Here is a 14,471-nt window from a genome sequence, read left to right on the forward strand (position 1 = left end):
TGACAGTTTTGTTAAAATTTGAGTTTATTAAAAAAAATAGTTTTCTTTGCAAGTGGCATATTCACACAACTTGGTAATAAGTTTTTTTTTTCTTCTTTCCTCATTACTTACTTAACAGAAGTAAAAGCAACAACAACGCAGGATTAATGGTAGTTCAGCATTAATTTTAGATTAGATTGCCATAAAATTGTATGTGTTTTATATTGTGTATTAAGGTAAACAAAATCATTTACTTTAGATTAGGTCTGACAAGAAAGGGACTGCGGAAACCAAATGGACTACTCTTTGTGTGGCAAAAACTCTCAATATTCCATTTACAAGGTAATTATCAGTATTCTGTGAGGAAAAAAATGTTTTCTCTAAATAAACAGAGTTTAAAGCTCTAGAGCCGTTTCTTATTTTAGACTTCTCCTAAAGAAGTAATGGGCAAAAAATGCAGAGCTCGGCAGAGCTCCAATGGAACAGGCTATTTCTAAGTTTACATGATATTGCTAAGAAAAGCATTTTCATAATACGAATTTCCATTTATACGTAATTATTGAATGTGTGGGTGAGAGAATACTAGCTGCGTTGAGTTCCTAGCTAACTTTCTTATTCTGGGAAAATTAATTCACATCTTTGGGATTATTTCAGCTCTAAAATAAGAAAACTGGTTTCTCTATGATTTCTGTCATTTTTAAGATTCAATTCTTCTTACAAGGTTGAAATCTCTACATAGAGAGTCTCCAAATGAAATCCCTAAGGTAAGTCACAGATGTTGAAACTGATGCATTAAAATAAGTTTTATTAAGTACACTATCTGAAGTATCTTCTCCAATTTTTTAGATTGGTAATTTGAGATTCTTAGCCACATTTATGTATTTTCTTGATCAAATTTAATTTTGCTTGTATCTGTTATTTCTTATTAGCTAATCACACAGATACTTCTAAAATTACTACGGTGTTGGATACATTACTGTACATATACCACTCCTTTACTCTGTGAATGAAGGTTATAGAGATTACAAACCTTGCTCAAAATATCATCTTTGCAAAGACAAACTATTAGATAAATGTGTCTTATATGATCTTTTTAAGTAAAAGGTTTTAGAAAGAATGCATATATAAATGGATAAATACTAGTAAAAACATGGAAATTTTTCTTCTGGAAGGATATACAACAAAAAGTTAGTAATGCTACCTTTAAGGAAAGAGCCTAGGTGGAGAGAGGTAGTTTTTCTATTTTTACTTTCTGTACCATTGAAAAATTTCCAACACGAACATTTGTTAATTCCACTGTTTAAAAATCTTAGGTTAGACTTATAGGTTATATTTTTCTTTTCTATATTTAAGAAAAAAATAATGTTTGATTTTTAAAATTTTCTTCTTCTTCCTTTTCAAACAATATGCCTGGTGGCTTAGTTGTTAATTCAGTTGCTTAGAGCACACAGAACAAAGGTCATAGGTTTGATTAATCACGTTTGCAAAGAATAAAAATATCCCTTGGTAACAGAACACATTTTTAACTTTAAAAAGTCATCTGGCAAACTCGTGTTGGTGATCACAAGGATGAATCAGGTAAGAGCATGTGGTTGACACAATACAAAACATTAATCTTGGAAAATAACTCTAAGTGATGTCTTACTGACAGAGGGCAAGACAGTAGACAGCAGTGTTACTCATCTCTAAGTAAACATTTCAATTTTCATACTCATCAACTCACTGCACTCTGAATAGAACAGAAACAAGACCTTAACAATCGGAGAAAATACAGTCCCTGTACTTTCAGAAAAGCTAAAAATGGTTATGTCACAAAGCTTATGAATTTCAAAAATGATACAATTCTTACTAATATACTATAGAAATATCAAATAAAATACATATGTACCTGTAACATCTTCTGGATCTGAAACAACAATATGTGCATTTAATTCCTGTAGCTTGTGATGCAGTTCTTCTAATTTTTTATTTGATTTTTTCAAAATGTTGTCCACGTAAGCCAAACTTTTTTTATCTGTTGTGACTTTCCTCAGATTTTCAGCTCCTTCTTTGATTTTCAGTTCTTTCCTTATTTCTCTCTTGATTCGATCCTTGATATCATCCAATTTCTGTTGCACCATTGTATCTGAAAAGTCTAATTTTTGAACAGCACTCACATTCTCAGAAAATGGAAGACTTCGGGAATCTCCCTACAGAAAAGAAATAAACATACAAATGTGGTAGTTTAGGAAAGTTAGTTGCTCAGTAACATGTAAGAGCAAAACTATGTGTTCAGTGATTCTTCATTAAGCACATTTTATTATTTCCTTAATAAGCAACAGACTAGTTACCTTTATTATTACCATACAAAATTCTAAGTTCAAAAACTCTGCTCACTCACTAAATAGCATTATTTGACAAATTTATATTAAAGTAAACACATCTACACACAAAGGCATCTTAGGATTCTATAAAGACAGTGGATTTCTGATATCCTATGAACCCAAGTTAGAGCCTAACGTCTACACTGTGACTTGTAAGCAAGTTATTTAATCTTTCAAATATTCAATTTAATCATCTATAAAATCTACATAATATTGCCACCTTTCAGAGGTATTGTGATAATCCAAAATATTTTATGTGAAGGTCCAAGCACAATTCTTGGCCCACTGTACAGTTACTCAATAAGTGAATATTATTATTAAGTTCCATACAGAAGATACAATTCTATTTGATCTTCTATAAAAAAACCTCTTAAAAAACTAATATTGGCAAAAATAAAAAAGTAATATCCTTATGACCACTTTTTGGGTAATGAATAAATGCATCAGGATTTGGAAAGACTATATTCAGAACTCTATATATAATTTCATGGCTAACTATCCCAATTGATAACTTGGTTGACTCATTACAAAAACATCATTACTAGAAAATATGTCTCAATTACGTCCTACTGATAGAAGCTAAGATAATACACAGTACCAGTTATTCATCTTAAAATAAAAATTAGATTAGGTAAGCACATCAAATCTCCATTTAAAACAAACCAAAGTTATGTCCTAGCTATTTGTATATCATTTGCTATTTTAAACTCCATTACTAGAATACTGGTTTAAAAAATTTTTAATTTCTGAAACACAAAAATTAGAGATAATGTTTACCTTTGGGAAGAGGAATTAAGTTTGTGAAGGTTCTAGAAGAGAGACATTTCACCGTGCACCCTTATGTATCTTTTGAACCACAGATCCAACCAACTAAAAGATTTTCCTTAATTTCTTCAGGAATTCATCATAACCATATAAATAAGTTCTGCTTAAATTCTTGGGTGCAAATACTTTTTACATCTATTTCCTAACCTCTAAAAAAACCAGGTTATCTTGAAGAATAGTGAGTTAATAGATGGGAAGATGTGGGATCTAGTCTTGGCTTTGGACCAATCTACCCTGTGCCAAAGGGCATACAATACAAAAAAAATGAAGTAGTTGATAAATCTATTCTTAATGTTTCTAGGGTCAAGAACCCCTTTGGAACTCGGAAAAAAAACCCAGCAGAACAAAGAAAATTTCATGTTTGTATATACAATTTCCAGGTTCCACGGATCAGAGATTAAGAATTCCTGGGAAAAGTGATACCTTATGATCTTCCACTTGGACCAAAATAGTATCTAGATTTTTCACTACTCATAGTGGAATATAAATCCTATCATCTATTTATCCAGTTTCCAAAGTTTATGAATCTACCTTTGGCTGGTTATCAAAAACAACAGCACATGACTATTGTCAAAAAATAAAATGCCAAATTTCTGCTGTCTGGCTTCAGGTAAAGTGGATTGAGGCAAAGAATGCTTAGATGAAGAAGTTTAAGCTAACTGCATTCTTTTAGATATTTTTATTTCTAACCTTACAGACTTAGAAAACATGAACTGCTTTCATAAATTTGTGCTTTAATATTATGTACTAAGCTAGAGATTCCCTAAATTTCTTGCTTCGTGGTGACCTTAGTGTGTAATTTTTTCCATATGCTGTATAGGCCAAAAGAAATACCTAACAATTGTGTATTAAATAGTAAGTTCCTAATTACTTAATGCTTAAATTATAATAACTCAGTAGCTGTTTGAAATAATATAAATATGAAAGAAAACATTACATTTTATTAATTCTTTAATAACTAGTTACTTATTACTGTTGCGTACTTTCACCATTTCTCAAACTTTGAAATCAGATTGGACACTCCCATCTTCATTTTCTGTTCCATACAAAGGGAATGTAGAATAATCTAATACTGAAATTTAACCGACTCCCATTAGTTCACATGATACCCAACATATGGTGTCACCGTGTTTCCCTGGAAATTTTCAAATACATTGCAACATCCTGAGAGTTTGCTTAGGCACCCCGGAGAGCCTTACTGTACAGTTTGAGAATTGTGGTACTAAAATATAAAGGCTGTAACAAAAAAACCTGTTATATGAAAATGGCATCAGTATTTGACGTGAATCCTTAAACGTCTTTTGCCTACTTCAACTCTCATTTCTTTTCAATTTGCTATCTAAATCCCAATCCTATCAAACTACAGAATTTACTGCTGGAGACAATCTCTCCTGGCTCAGCTACTAATGCATGTTGCACCTCTGGGATATACTACCTCTCCTCCTTTTCTACAACTATCTCTTCCTAGTCCCTTCTCTGCTAACTTCTACTTTGTTTCAAAGTTCACTACAAATCTTCCTGGAAAAGAACTTCCTGCTTATTCCCTCTTAGAATTTAGATTAAATGCCTCTCTTCACTACCCCAAAGACTATTAGCAATTTGATGGCAAGGGTTGTACCTGGCAGAGTAGTTCTGTTTTGCTTTCTTAATGATTAGTCCATTATATTATTTAATATTCTATTTTGGAAAGTCTGTCACTGCTGAGGAACTCATGCTTTCCTCTTTCTGATAAAGAGAACTTATACTCTAGGAAACTCAAAGGCAAAACTGATATTCAACCTTAGCAACTATATTAGCTAGAATTAGATATAAACCATAGGTGGTTAGCATGTTTGTTTCCTCTTCCTTTTCATAGGCCTAAATTTTTAGTAACCGTATTTTACTCCCATCTTTTGTTGTGACATAGCTTAAATATTTTTTGAAAAGGAAATACCTACAGTACAATCAATAATTTGAGATAAATGTCCCCTGACAGTAGACAAGAAAGATTATAGTACTTTCTATTACTGCTTTCCTAAATATTTTAGTTGCAATAATCTGTGAAATTTACTGGAAAATATTTTTTCTTGCATTTGAAACAAGTGAAATGAGACATTTTATCTATTAGCTTATATCTCTACCCTAAAAAAATAATAAAACAATTATGTCATATATGCCAGAATCAGTACTAGGCAATGAAATAATATTCCTGACATAGGTAAAATAAATTAGCCTCAGAAAATAAATAGCTATCTAACCAGTGAAAACCTTCAGTGATAATCTTTGTCTCAGTAGGTTCTACTACAGGCAGTCTACACCATCTATATTGCATTATGTTTAGAAGCTTAACACTTTCATCCTCATTCACAACTGTTTTCTACTCTGCAAAATTTCATGCCTACTCCCAAATTAAACAGTACATACCTTCTCTATGGTGACTAACATAATAAAAAATTATTATTAAAAAAAAGAAAAAAGTAAACAGTACATACCTTTTTTCACCTTTTCAAAATAAAGTTAGATCCAACCTCTAATCACAAACTCCCTTTAAAATTCACTAATACTGCTCAGAAAGTATGCAGATAAGAGATTAAAAAAAGAAAATGAACTCATCCTAAGCATAAAACTAAACTCTTAACAGTATTCATTATGCTCCACCAATTATCTATACAGAAAAGAAGCCTCATAATTCTCATCTTTTATCACTGAAATCATAAGCTAGCTACTCCATTCTAGTCAAATTAACATTTTGCTGTTTACGTTATTTTACTGTCTTTCTTATGCCCTATTTATCTCACTATCTAAATTCAGCATCACAAAATATTTGTTAAAAAATATTTCAAGTCTTTCATGGTTAATTCTATTTTAAATTTTATATCATCCATATGTTTAATGCAGTCATTCAATCAGATGGATCAAATCCAAACAAAAGGAAACCATCAGTAAAATTAATACCCTCAGGATTTATAGAACAACTGAAATGCTTTTTAGTTAAGTAGGTTTCAAGTGGCTAAATAAAAGAGGGAATAGAGACCTCAATGAGTAAGAAACAAGAAGTAAAAATTAGATGGATTTCAAAGGAACCAAAACAAATTAAAAATTCAGTGGTTAGGTTAAATAGCAGACCAGACCAAGATAATGAATTAGTATACTGGCAGACAGAAAACTGAGGAAATTACTCTGAATTCATCACGCAGAGATATGAGAAATTAAAAGGCATGGAAGATAAAATGAGAAGATCCAAGATCCATCTAGGAAGAGCTCCAGAATAAGAGAACAAAGAAAATGAGGGAGAAATACTACATGAAGATAAGTGAATGACAATTTTCCAGAACTGAAGAATGATATAAATCCTTGGGCCAGAAGGCTACACCAAATTGTAACAAGATAAATGAAAATAACAACAAAAATTAACAGAGAGAAAAGGCACTTTATCAACAAATGAATGACCATTAGAGCGACATAAGACTTTTCCTTAGTGATAACAGAGGCCCAAAACTATCAAACTTCTTTAAGATTTTGAGCTTTTATCTTAAGGTCTTTATATACTGCTAAGGCTTTCTCAAAAAAAAAAAATTTTTTTTTTAAGCTGCCTCAAAATATGAACATTCTGGGGAAAATTACAGATGAACTAACCTAGAGTCCATGTTATATTTACATCATTCTCCTGTTCACTAACCATGTATCTATTAATATACATTAAAGAAAAACTGTACTGTGGCAGAAGAGAATGCACCACTGTTACCTCTGAAACTGACAGATTTTTCTAATCATAATGTTAGCAATAATCCAAATGTAAACCATAAGTCTTTATAAATATAAGCTGGAAATCTGTAACAAGAAACTTAAAAACAGTCATTTTCTTTCACCTAGTCATCCTAATTCTAGGAGTATAACCTAAGAAATAATTACAAATTTTTACTGTATAGAATGGTCAATTCAATAATTTTAAAAAACCATCAATAACACATGCAAGGCACTGTTATAGGCATGAACTTCCTCATAAGACTTACAAATAGGAGAGCTTTAAACCAATTTATAGGAAAGAAAAAGTTCAGGAGGCTACTAAGTGTCACAACAAAAGAATTTCAAACAGGCTGGGGAATAAGAAAAGATTTCTCCTATTTTCACCTTTATTATTCCACAGTAGCATGTACAGCCTCATATATTACTGCTATGTACACACAGTTTTATTTCAAATTATGTTTAAAATAAAAATGGGGGGAAATGTTAAAAAAAATTAAAATATTAATAATAATTATTTCTGGATGGGATGCTTGGGTGGCTCAGACGGTTAGCTCTGCCTTCAGCTTGGGTCATGATCCCAGGGCCACATGGGGCTCCTTGCTCAGCGAGGAGTCGTCTTCTCCCTCTGCCTACTGCTCCCCCTGCTAGTGCTCTCTCTGACAAATAAATAAAATCTTAAAAAAAAATTATTATTTCTGGTCAGGAAAATTAAGAGGAATTTTCATTATATTCTTCAAAGTTTTCCAAATTTGCTCAATTTTTTAAAGTAATGAATATATGCTGCCTATCTAATAAGGAGGGAAAGACATTATTTAAAAGAAACCAAAAATAACTTTCACTGTATTTCAGTTTTGGCAAATGAAGAGCTTATACTGGTATCTTACAGTCTATAGTATATTTGCGATTTAACTAGGTTATTTTGAGTCAATTCAATTCTACTGCAAAGGGTAAGAGTACACATTCCACTCTAATTGGACAGTACCATGAGTAAGCCAGGTATTTCAAATACACAAATGTGTTAATATGTAGTTAATAAATACAACTATTTTTACTTTATAAAGTAGTGAAATTCTGATCTGTAGCCTAGAACATAAAATGATATTTTTAAATTATTACATTTTAACAGACAGTAAAGAAAAACAGTAAAATAAGAACAGGATCAGACTCAAAGAACAAAATGAAGAAAAAGGTCTGTTACTTATGATCAAATACTTCATTTAGGGAGAGGTAGGAAAGGATGTTTACTCCTCACTGGCCAAGTTCCTAGAGAAGAAGTAAAAAAGCTGTTACTTTCTCTACACTAGACATATAAAACAGTCTGACCTGTTAGATGCCAAGAAATGCTAGAGCACCCATAAAAACTCACTGGGAACAATGGCTCATATAATGTTTTAGCTAGAAGGAACTTCAAAGATCAAGTAGTCTAACTCCCTTGTTTTAGTTTTGAGCAAAGCAGTTTCAAAGCAGCTAAGCAATTTGCCTAAGGTCACAAAGAAAAGTCAGTGATCTGGCTGGGTTTACCATACCAGTCTCCTGACTCCTGGTTTCGTGCTTTTATTCTCTACTGCCTTCTTAGAGGAGATTCTAGGAGTATCCATTTCCTTATATTTGAACTACACCTTGACCTGATTTGCATTAATTAAGATATTACATACCTTAAATCATGAGTATTGGCAGGACATAATTCTTCTAATTTCACCATCTAATCCAACCCAGGGTAGAATGCTCTCAACCAGAAAACAAGAAACCAGTTCTAACACCAGCTCTCTGTCACTAGCTATGCAATTCAAGCATGTTATCCCCATCTCCCTGTACCTGTTTGCTCATCTGCAAAATGATGTTTGGCTTTCCTATCTTCTAGTTTTTTTTAAACTTTATTCAAAATGTTCACTGAATGTTAGGCAATGGAAAAGAACACAATCCTGTTTTCTTTCAGGTATTCAATGTATTAAGGTAGACGTGAAAACCAAACACAATCTGAAGAAGCAACAAAGCTTTATACAAAGGTAGGCCATATTGTGTGTATATGTGTGTGTGTTTCACAGAAAGCTCAGTTAGAATACAGCATGATGGCAAGAACTAAGCATTCAGAGTCAAACTGGCTATGTATAAATTCTGATACTGCAACCATGCTAAAGCTTCAATTTCTTCACAAGGAAAATGGAATTATTACAACTACCTTGACTGTATTATTTCTAAGTCACATAATAGCTATGCCTAGGAATAGGAAGTATGTTTTCATAGTAACATTGCAGTTCCTGGCACAGAGCACTGAAGCAGATAGTACTGGATGCCTACATAATATCCATCCTCCTTTTATCCTTACTGAGAAAACTCCCACTCTGCTAGATGCAACAAAGTACACAGATAAAACTCTCCCTTCACCAGACTCGCCAGCTGCTAGAAGTAGCCATAAGACAATTTTTGTTAAAGAGAAGTCAGGCCAGCATTTTGGGGAAAGTGTCTACTTCTCTCTTTCTGCTTAGAATGCAGATCCAAGGCCTAAAGATGCAGGAGCCATCATGTGGCGAGAAGGGACAAACAGAACAAAGCCCAACATAACGAAAGATGGCAAAGCACAGAGAATGAGCTTGGGACCCTGACGGCTTTACCGAACTGCTACACAAGTCCTACACTGCCTACCTTGGATTTCTTGTTTTAGATATAATATAAATTCTTATCATGGGGCGCCTGGGTGGCTCAGTCGTGAAGCGTCTGCCTTCAGCTCAGGGCGTGATCCCAGAGTACTGGGATCGAGCCCCACATCAGGCTCATCCGTTGGGAGCCTGCTTCTTCCTCTCCCACTCCCTCTGGTTGTGTTCCCTCTCTCGCTGGCTGTCTCTCTGTCAAATAAATAAATAAAATCTTTAAAAAAAAAATTCTTATCTGACCAAGGATCATATAGGGCCTTGTAGGCAATATAAAGACCTTGGTTTTTATTCTGAGTGAAACAGGGTAGGGCTTAAGCAAATAAGTGATATGCTATGACCTCCTGTATTAAGAGACGGGGGGCAGAGAAAAGCAGGGAAACCCATTCTATGAAGCCACAGTAGACAGTTATAAAGTAGTCTCAAATGAATCCTGCCTCCCTGCATTCACATTTTTATGTGTCCCCACTTTCACACTGATTGAACACTAGCCTTTTGACTTATTCTGACAATGTGATGGAAGTAATATTCTGATAATAGGCAAAGAGACACAGCACAGGCTTCAAGAGGAGTCACAGCTTCTGTTTTCACTCTTGAAAACCCAAATACTATTTAAAGAAGTCTAGACTATTCTGTTAAAGAGAGAGGCCCTGGAAGATGAGAGTGACCATGTGGAGAGAGGCCATGTGGAAGAGAACCAAAGCACTCCAGCTGTTCCAGCCATTCCAGCTGAGGCACCAGACATGTGAGTGAGACTACAGTGGACATTCCAGTCCAGCTTATGCACCAGCTGAATGCAGCTGTATAAGTGAGCACAAACAAGACCAATGGAAAAAAAACCCACCTAGTATACCCACAGAATCTTGAAAGGAGTTTGTTACACTATAACAATATGTGATTAAGGCCACTGCAGTAATCCAGGCAAGAAATAATGATCATTTTAAGCAGTCTCTGCAATAATTATTAATATTAATTACTAATATTATTAATTTAATCCCAATAGAGTGTAACAATCTAACATTGTTTTTATGTTAAAACTTTTTTTCCTTTTTTTTTCCCCACCTTAAGCCCTCTGTCACACTTCAGAAGGATGTAGGTAGAGACAACAATACTCTTCTTTAAAAAATGAAACAAAACAAAGTCATTACTTTTTAAAGTAGACTTGCTTAAAAAAAAATTGTCTTACTTCCTTACCATTCCTGTGACAAAATTAAGCAAAAGCTGCATGTAGGAGAGTATCCAATCCTTATATTCAGTGACTGATTTAGGATTAGTCATGTGATTGAAGTAGGCACATTCAGATGCCCTTTTCAAGGGAATTGATAAGGAAGTCCTTCTCTGGAGAACACCAGTTGCAAAAACAATAAAAATTCAAAGCTACTGACAAAGATAAATGCTTTTCTTATCATAGACAGCCAGAAAATAAAGCTAACCCCTTGAGAGAAAAAGATCATTGAGGACACAGGCTTAGCATCTAAATCCAATCATTTAAACATATTCCCATACCTCTAAACTTTTTAGTCACAGTGCTAATCAATTCCTCTTTTGCTTGAGTTAGCTTGACTTAAGAGTTCTCTAAGGAGGGCACGTGTTGTGATGACCACTGGGTGTTATATGCAATTAATGAATCATTGAATACTACATCAAAAACTAATGATGTTGGCTAACTCAACACAATTAAAAAAAAAAAAAGATTTCTCTTATCACAAATCAGAGTTCCAAATAATAAAATACATCTAGCTTCCTAATTTGAAACATGAATTTTATCTCATTTAGTAATGATAACTGCAATTACAGATCTATATAGATGATTTTTTCCAATATCAAGATCAATATTCCTTATAAGTATTTGTGTGCACTTCCACTTTAAATAACCTCATTTTATACCATGAAACTGAACCTAATGGTCAGATTTCTACTTTTCTTCCAAAGAAAGCTACTAGTCATTTTTGGTCTTATTTTGCATACTCTTCTCGAGTTTCTGGGAAATGTTTCTTATCTCACTCAAACCATGTGATTCTAGTGAGGTTGTCAATGTTTTTATATGATCCCATAATCCCTGGCAACAGTTGAACGATTTAAGTATGGACATCTGACTAAGCTAAACCATAGTGTCCCACATCCTGGCCAAACATGACTGATTCATTCATCCTGCAAATATTTACTAAATACCTATTATGCGTGCCAGATGCTGTAATGGCAATCGGATCCACAGTGGTGAAGAAATAAAGGACATCTATATAGTATTATGACTATATAATGACATCTCCACTTCCAATCCATAATCTGTATCATTCTAACCTCCTTCATCTGCTTATCTATAAATTTCCTTCCAGTAAGAAACCTGGCTCCTATTCCTTGCCATCCACTTACTTATTCAATGCCAGTATACATGTGTAACAGGATCAGAATTCTTTTTTTTTTTTTTTGAAGATTTTATTTATTTATTTGACAGAGAGAGAGAGACAGCCAGTGAGAGAGGGAACACAAGCAGGGGGAGTGGGAGAGGAAGAAGCAGGCTCCCAGCGGAAGAGCCTGATGCAGGGATCGATCCCAGAATGCTGGGATCACGCCCTGAGGCAAAGGCAGACGCTTAACGACTGCACCACCCAGGCGCCCCCCAGGATCAGAATTCTTAACCCATATCCCCATAGGAAATAACTTTCTCAACTACAGTACAGTGCTTCCAGGCACTTCCTTTTGCTTTTGCAGGTTCCCTCCATTTTCAAGTACCTAGGTTAGTACCTTTTCCCACCACTCTCTTCAGTGAGGCTGTTTTATATGTGTAATACATTTTGATACTCTTGTAGTAACAGTCTGTATCCCTTTCTCAGATCTCTGATGATGGCTGAGTGTATGTGTGTATTCCGCCCATCAAAGAAGAAGAGCATAACCCCCCAGCTCCTTATATGTCAGTTGTGCATAGTGACTTCTTTCCAAAAAGTACAGTATAAAAAGGAGGAGAAAAAAAAAAAAAGAGTAACTTTATAGTCAGGAGAAACCTGACAAACACTACCTCATCTGGGTAATCAAGGTCAACATCAACAGTGGTAAGTCATGTTGATATTATGCACCCTTGATACAATATGATGAAAATAGTATTTAACACTGTAGTTTACTTTCCAGAAACCCATAACTCTGGTCTAATAAGGAAAAACAACAAATTCCAATAGAAGGACATCTATAAAATATGTGACTAGTACTCCTCAAAACTGTTAAGATCACTTAAAAAAAAAAAAAAAAGAAAGAAAGAAAAGAAAAAGGCAAGTCTGAGAAACTAAAACAGCCAAGAAGAGCCTATGGAAACGTGGCAACTAAATGTAATGTGGCATCCATGATGGGATGCTGGAGCAGGAAAATGAGACCTATAGAAACCTGAGTAAAGTGTGGACCTCAGTTTCTAATAAGATTCATTAACTGTGACAAATGTACCATATTTATGTATGATGTTAAAAAAAGGAGGAAATGAGTCTGGAGTATGTGGGAACTCCCTACCGTCTTCTCAGTTTTTCTATAAATTTAAAATTATCCTAAAAATGTTAAGTATTTTTTTCTTAAAAAAAGACAGGATCCTTACTATCAAGGAGCTTATATCTAGGGAAAAGACACACATTCAACAAGTAAACCACAATTAAAAATGGGACAACTGCAATGAAAGAACATGACATAACAATGAAAAACCCACCTACAACTTGATTAAAACATTGAGGAAAGCCTCCCTAAGACTGAGGAGGCAAATTTTATTCTGGGACTTAAGAGATGATTAAGAGTTACCCAAATAAGGTGAAAGAAAGAAGTGTCCCTGCTTGAGAAACTAAAACAAAATCAGACTTGTCAAATTTCTGATTCTGGACAAGATGGTACAAGTTCATTTCTTTCTACTCCTGCCTGATAACCATAACTATACACTCTGGAAATAAAACAGCAAACAATCATAAGACTCTGAGAGGTGAAAAAAGGGCAAACCAGTTAGAAACTTCAGGTCTTGAGGAACACAAGGTGGTAAATTCTCTGGACTTTTCTTTTTATCACAACTTCTCCACACTGGGTACCAGACAAAAGAACCCTCAAAGTCAAAGTTAAAAACAAAAAACAAAAAAACAAGTCATGAGGAGTCTGCCCTCTCTCTAGTAGTAGAATGGTGAAAAGGAACAGCCCAGCAAGACAGAAAGCTTTTTGACAACACCCACCCTATCCCAGCCAAGCACCATGGATGGCCCCCCATCTGGGGAGTCTGGACTTCTACACCAGCAGCAGCAGATAGTTCAGGGTAGAATGGCAAAAGCCAAGTACCCTGAGGTGGTGCTCTCCTTCCCTTGTTAGTACAGTTGTTAGTACAGTGCCAGTGGAGCTGAAGTGAGTATACTGAAGGGTATTAGCAGGGTTCAGAATGGGGCTCCTCTTACCCATCCAGGAAGAGGCATCAACAGAGACCAAGTTGGGAGTACGGTCGGCTTCCCCCGACCCTGACGTAGCACAGGTCCTGGTAAGTAGCCTTGAGGGCAGCCTAAGTAGAAACTAAGCACAGAATGTGTACTCTTACTCAACAAGAGTAGGTAAATCAGGATGATGCTCCCTTCCCTCACCAATGTGATGTCAGCAGAGACCTGCCCCCATGTCCAGTAACAGAAGATGAAACAAGGTGAAACTCCCATCGCCCACTTGCATAGTGTCATCAGACAATGAAAGGGATTCTGGGCTTTTGCCCCTCATCTAACAGTAGTAGGTAGTCTGAGACAGCAATCACTTCCTCCAATGCTGTGCTGCCAATGAAGACCAAGTGGGGACCAAGTCAAGAATTCTACTCCTATCTAGCAGGAACAGGCAGTCCTCCTGATTACCCCAAAAGAGTGGAGTAAAAGGAAGACCCTGAAGGAGAGAGCTGGAGACAAGAATTAATTAAACCTGTGTAAGAAGTCCTACATAGAAC

At 34.9% G+C, this 14,471-nt stretch overlaps 1 protein-coding gene across 2 annotated transcripts in view; it reads right to left on the minus strand.

Annotated features, from left to right (window-relative positions):
• The window catches only part of PKN2 (protein kinase N2), a 133,134-nt gene that overhangs the window by 83,101 nt on the left and 35,562 nt on the right, over nt 1-14,471 (minus strand). For both annotated transcript variants that reach the window (XM_040627072.1, XM_040627071.1), the window contains exon 2: nt 1,868-2,168. In XM_040627072.1, the coding sequence (XP_040483006.1) occupies nt 1,868-2,168 (301 nt within the window). The remainder of the gene's footprint in view (nt 1-1,867; nt 2,169-14,471) is intronic.

The sequence above is a fragment of the Ursus maritimus genome, unplaced genomic scaffold (assembly GCF_017311325.1).
Source record: "Ursus maritimus isolate PB19 unplaced genomic scaffold, ASM1731132v1 scaffold_12, whole genome shotgun sequence".
In the NCBI taxonomy this organism is placed as follows: domain Eukaryota; kingdom Metazoa; phylum Chordata; class Mammalia; order Carnivora; family Ursidae; genus Ursus; species Ursus maritimus.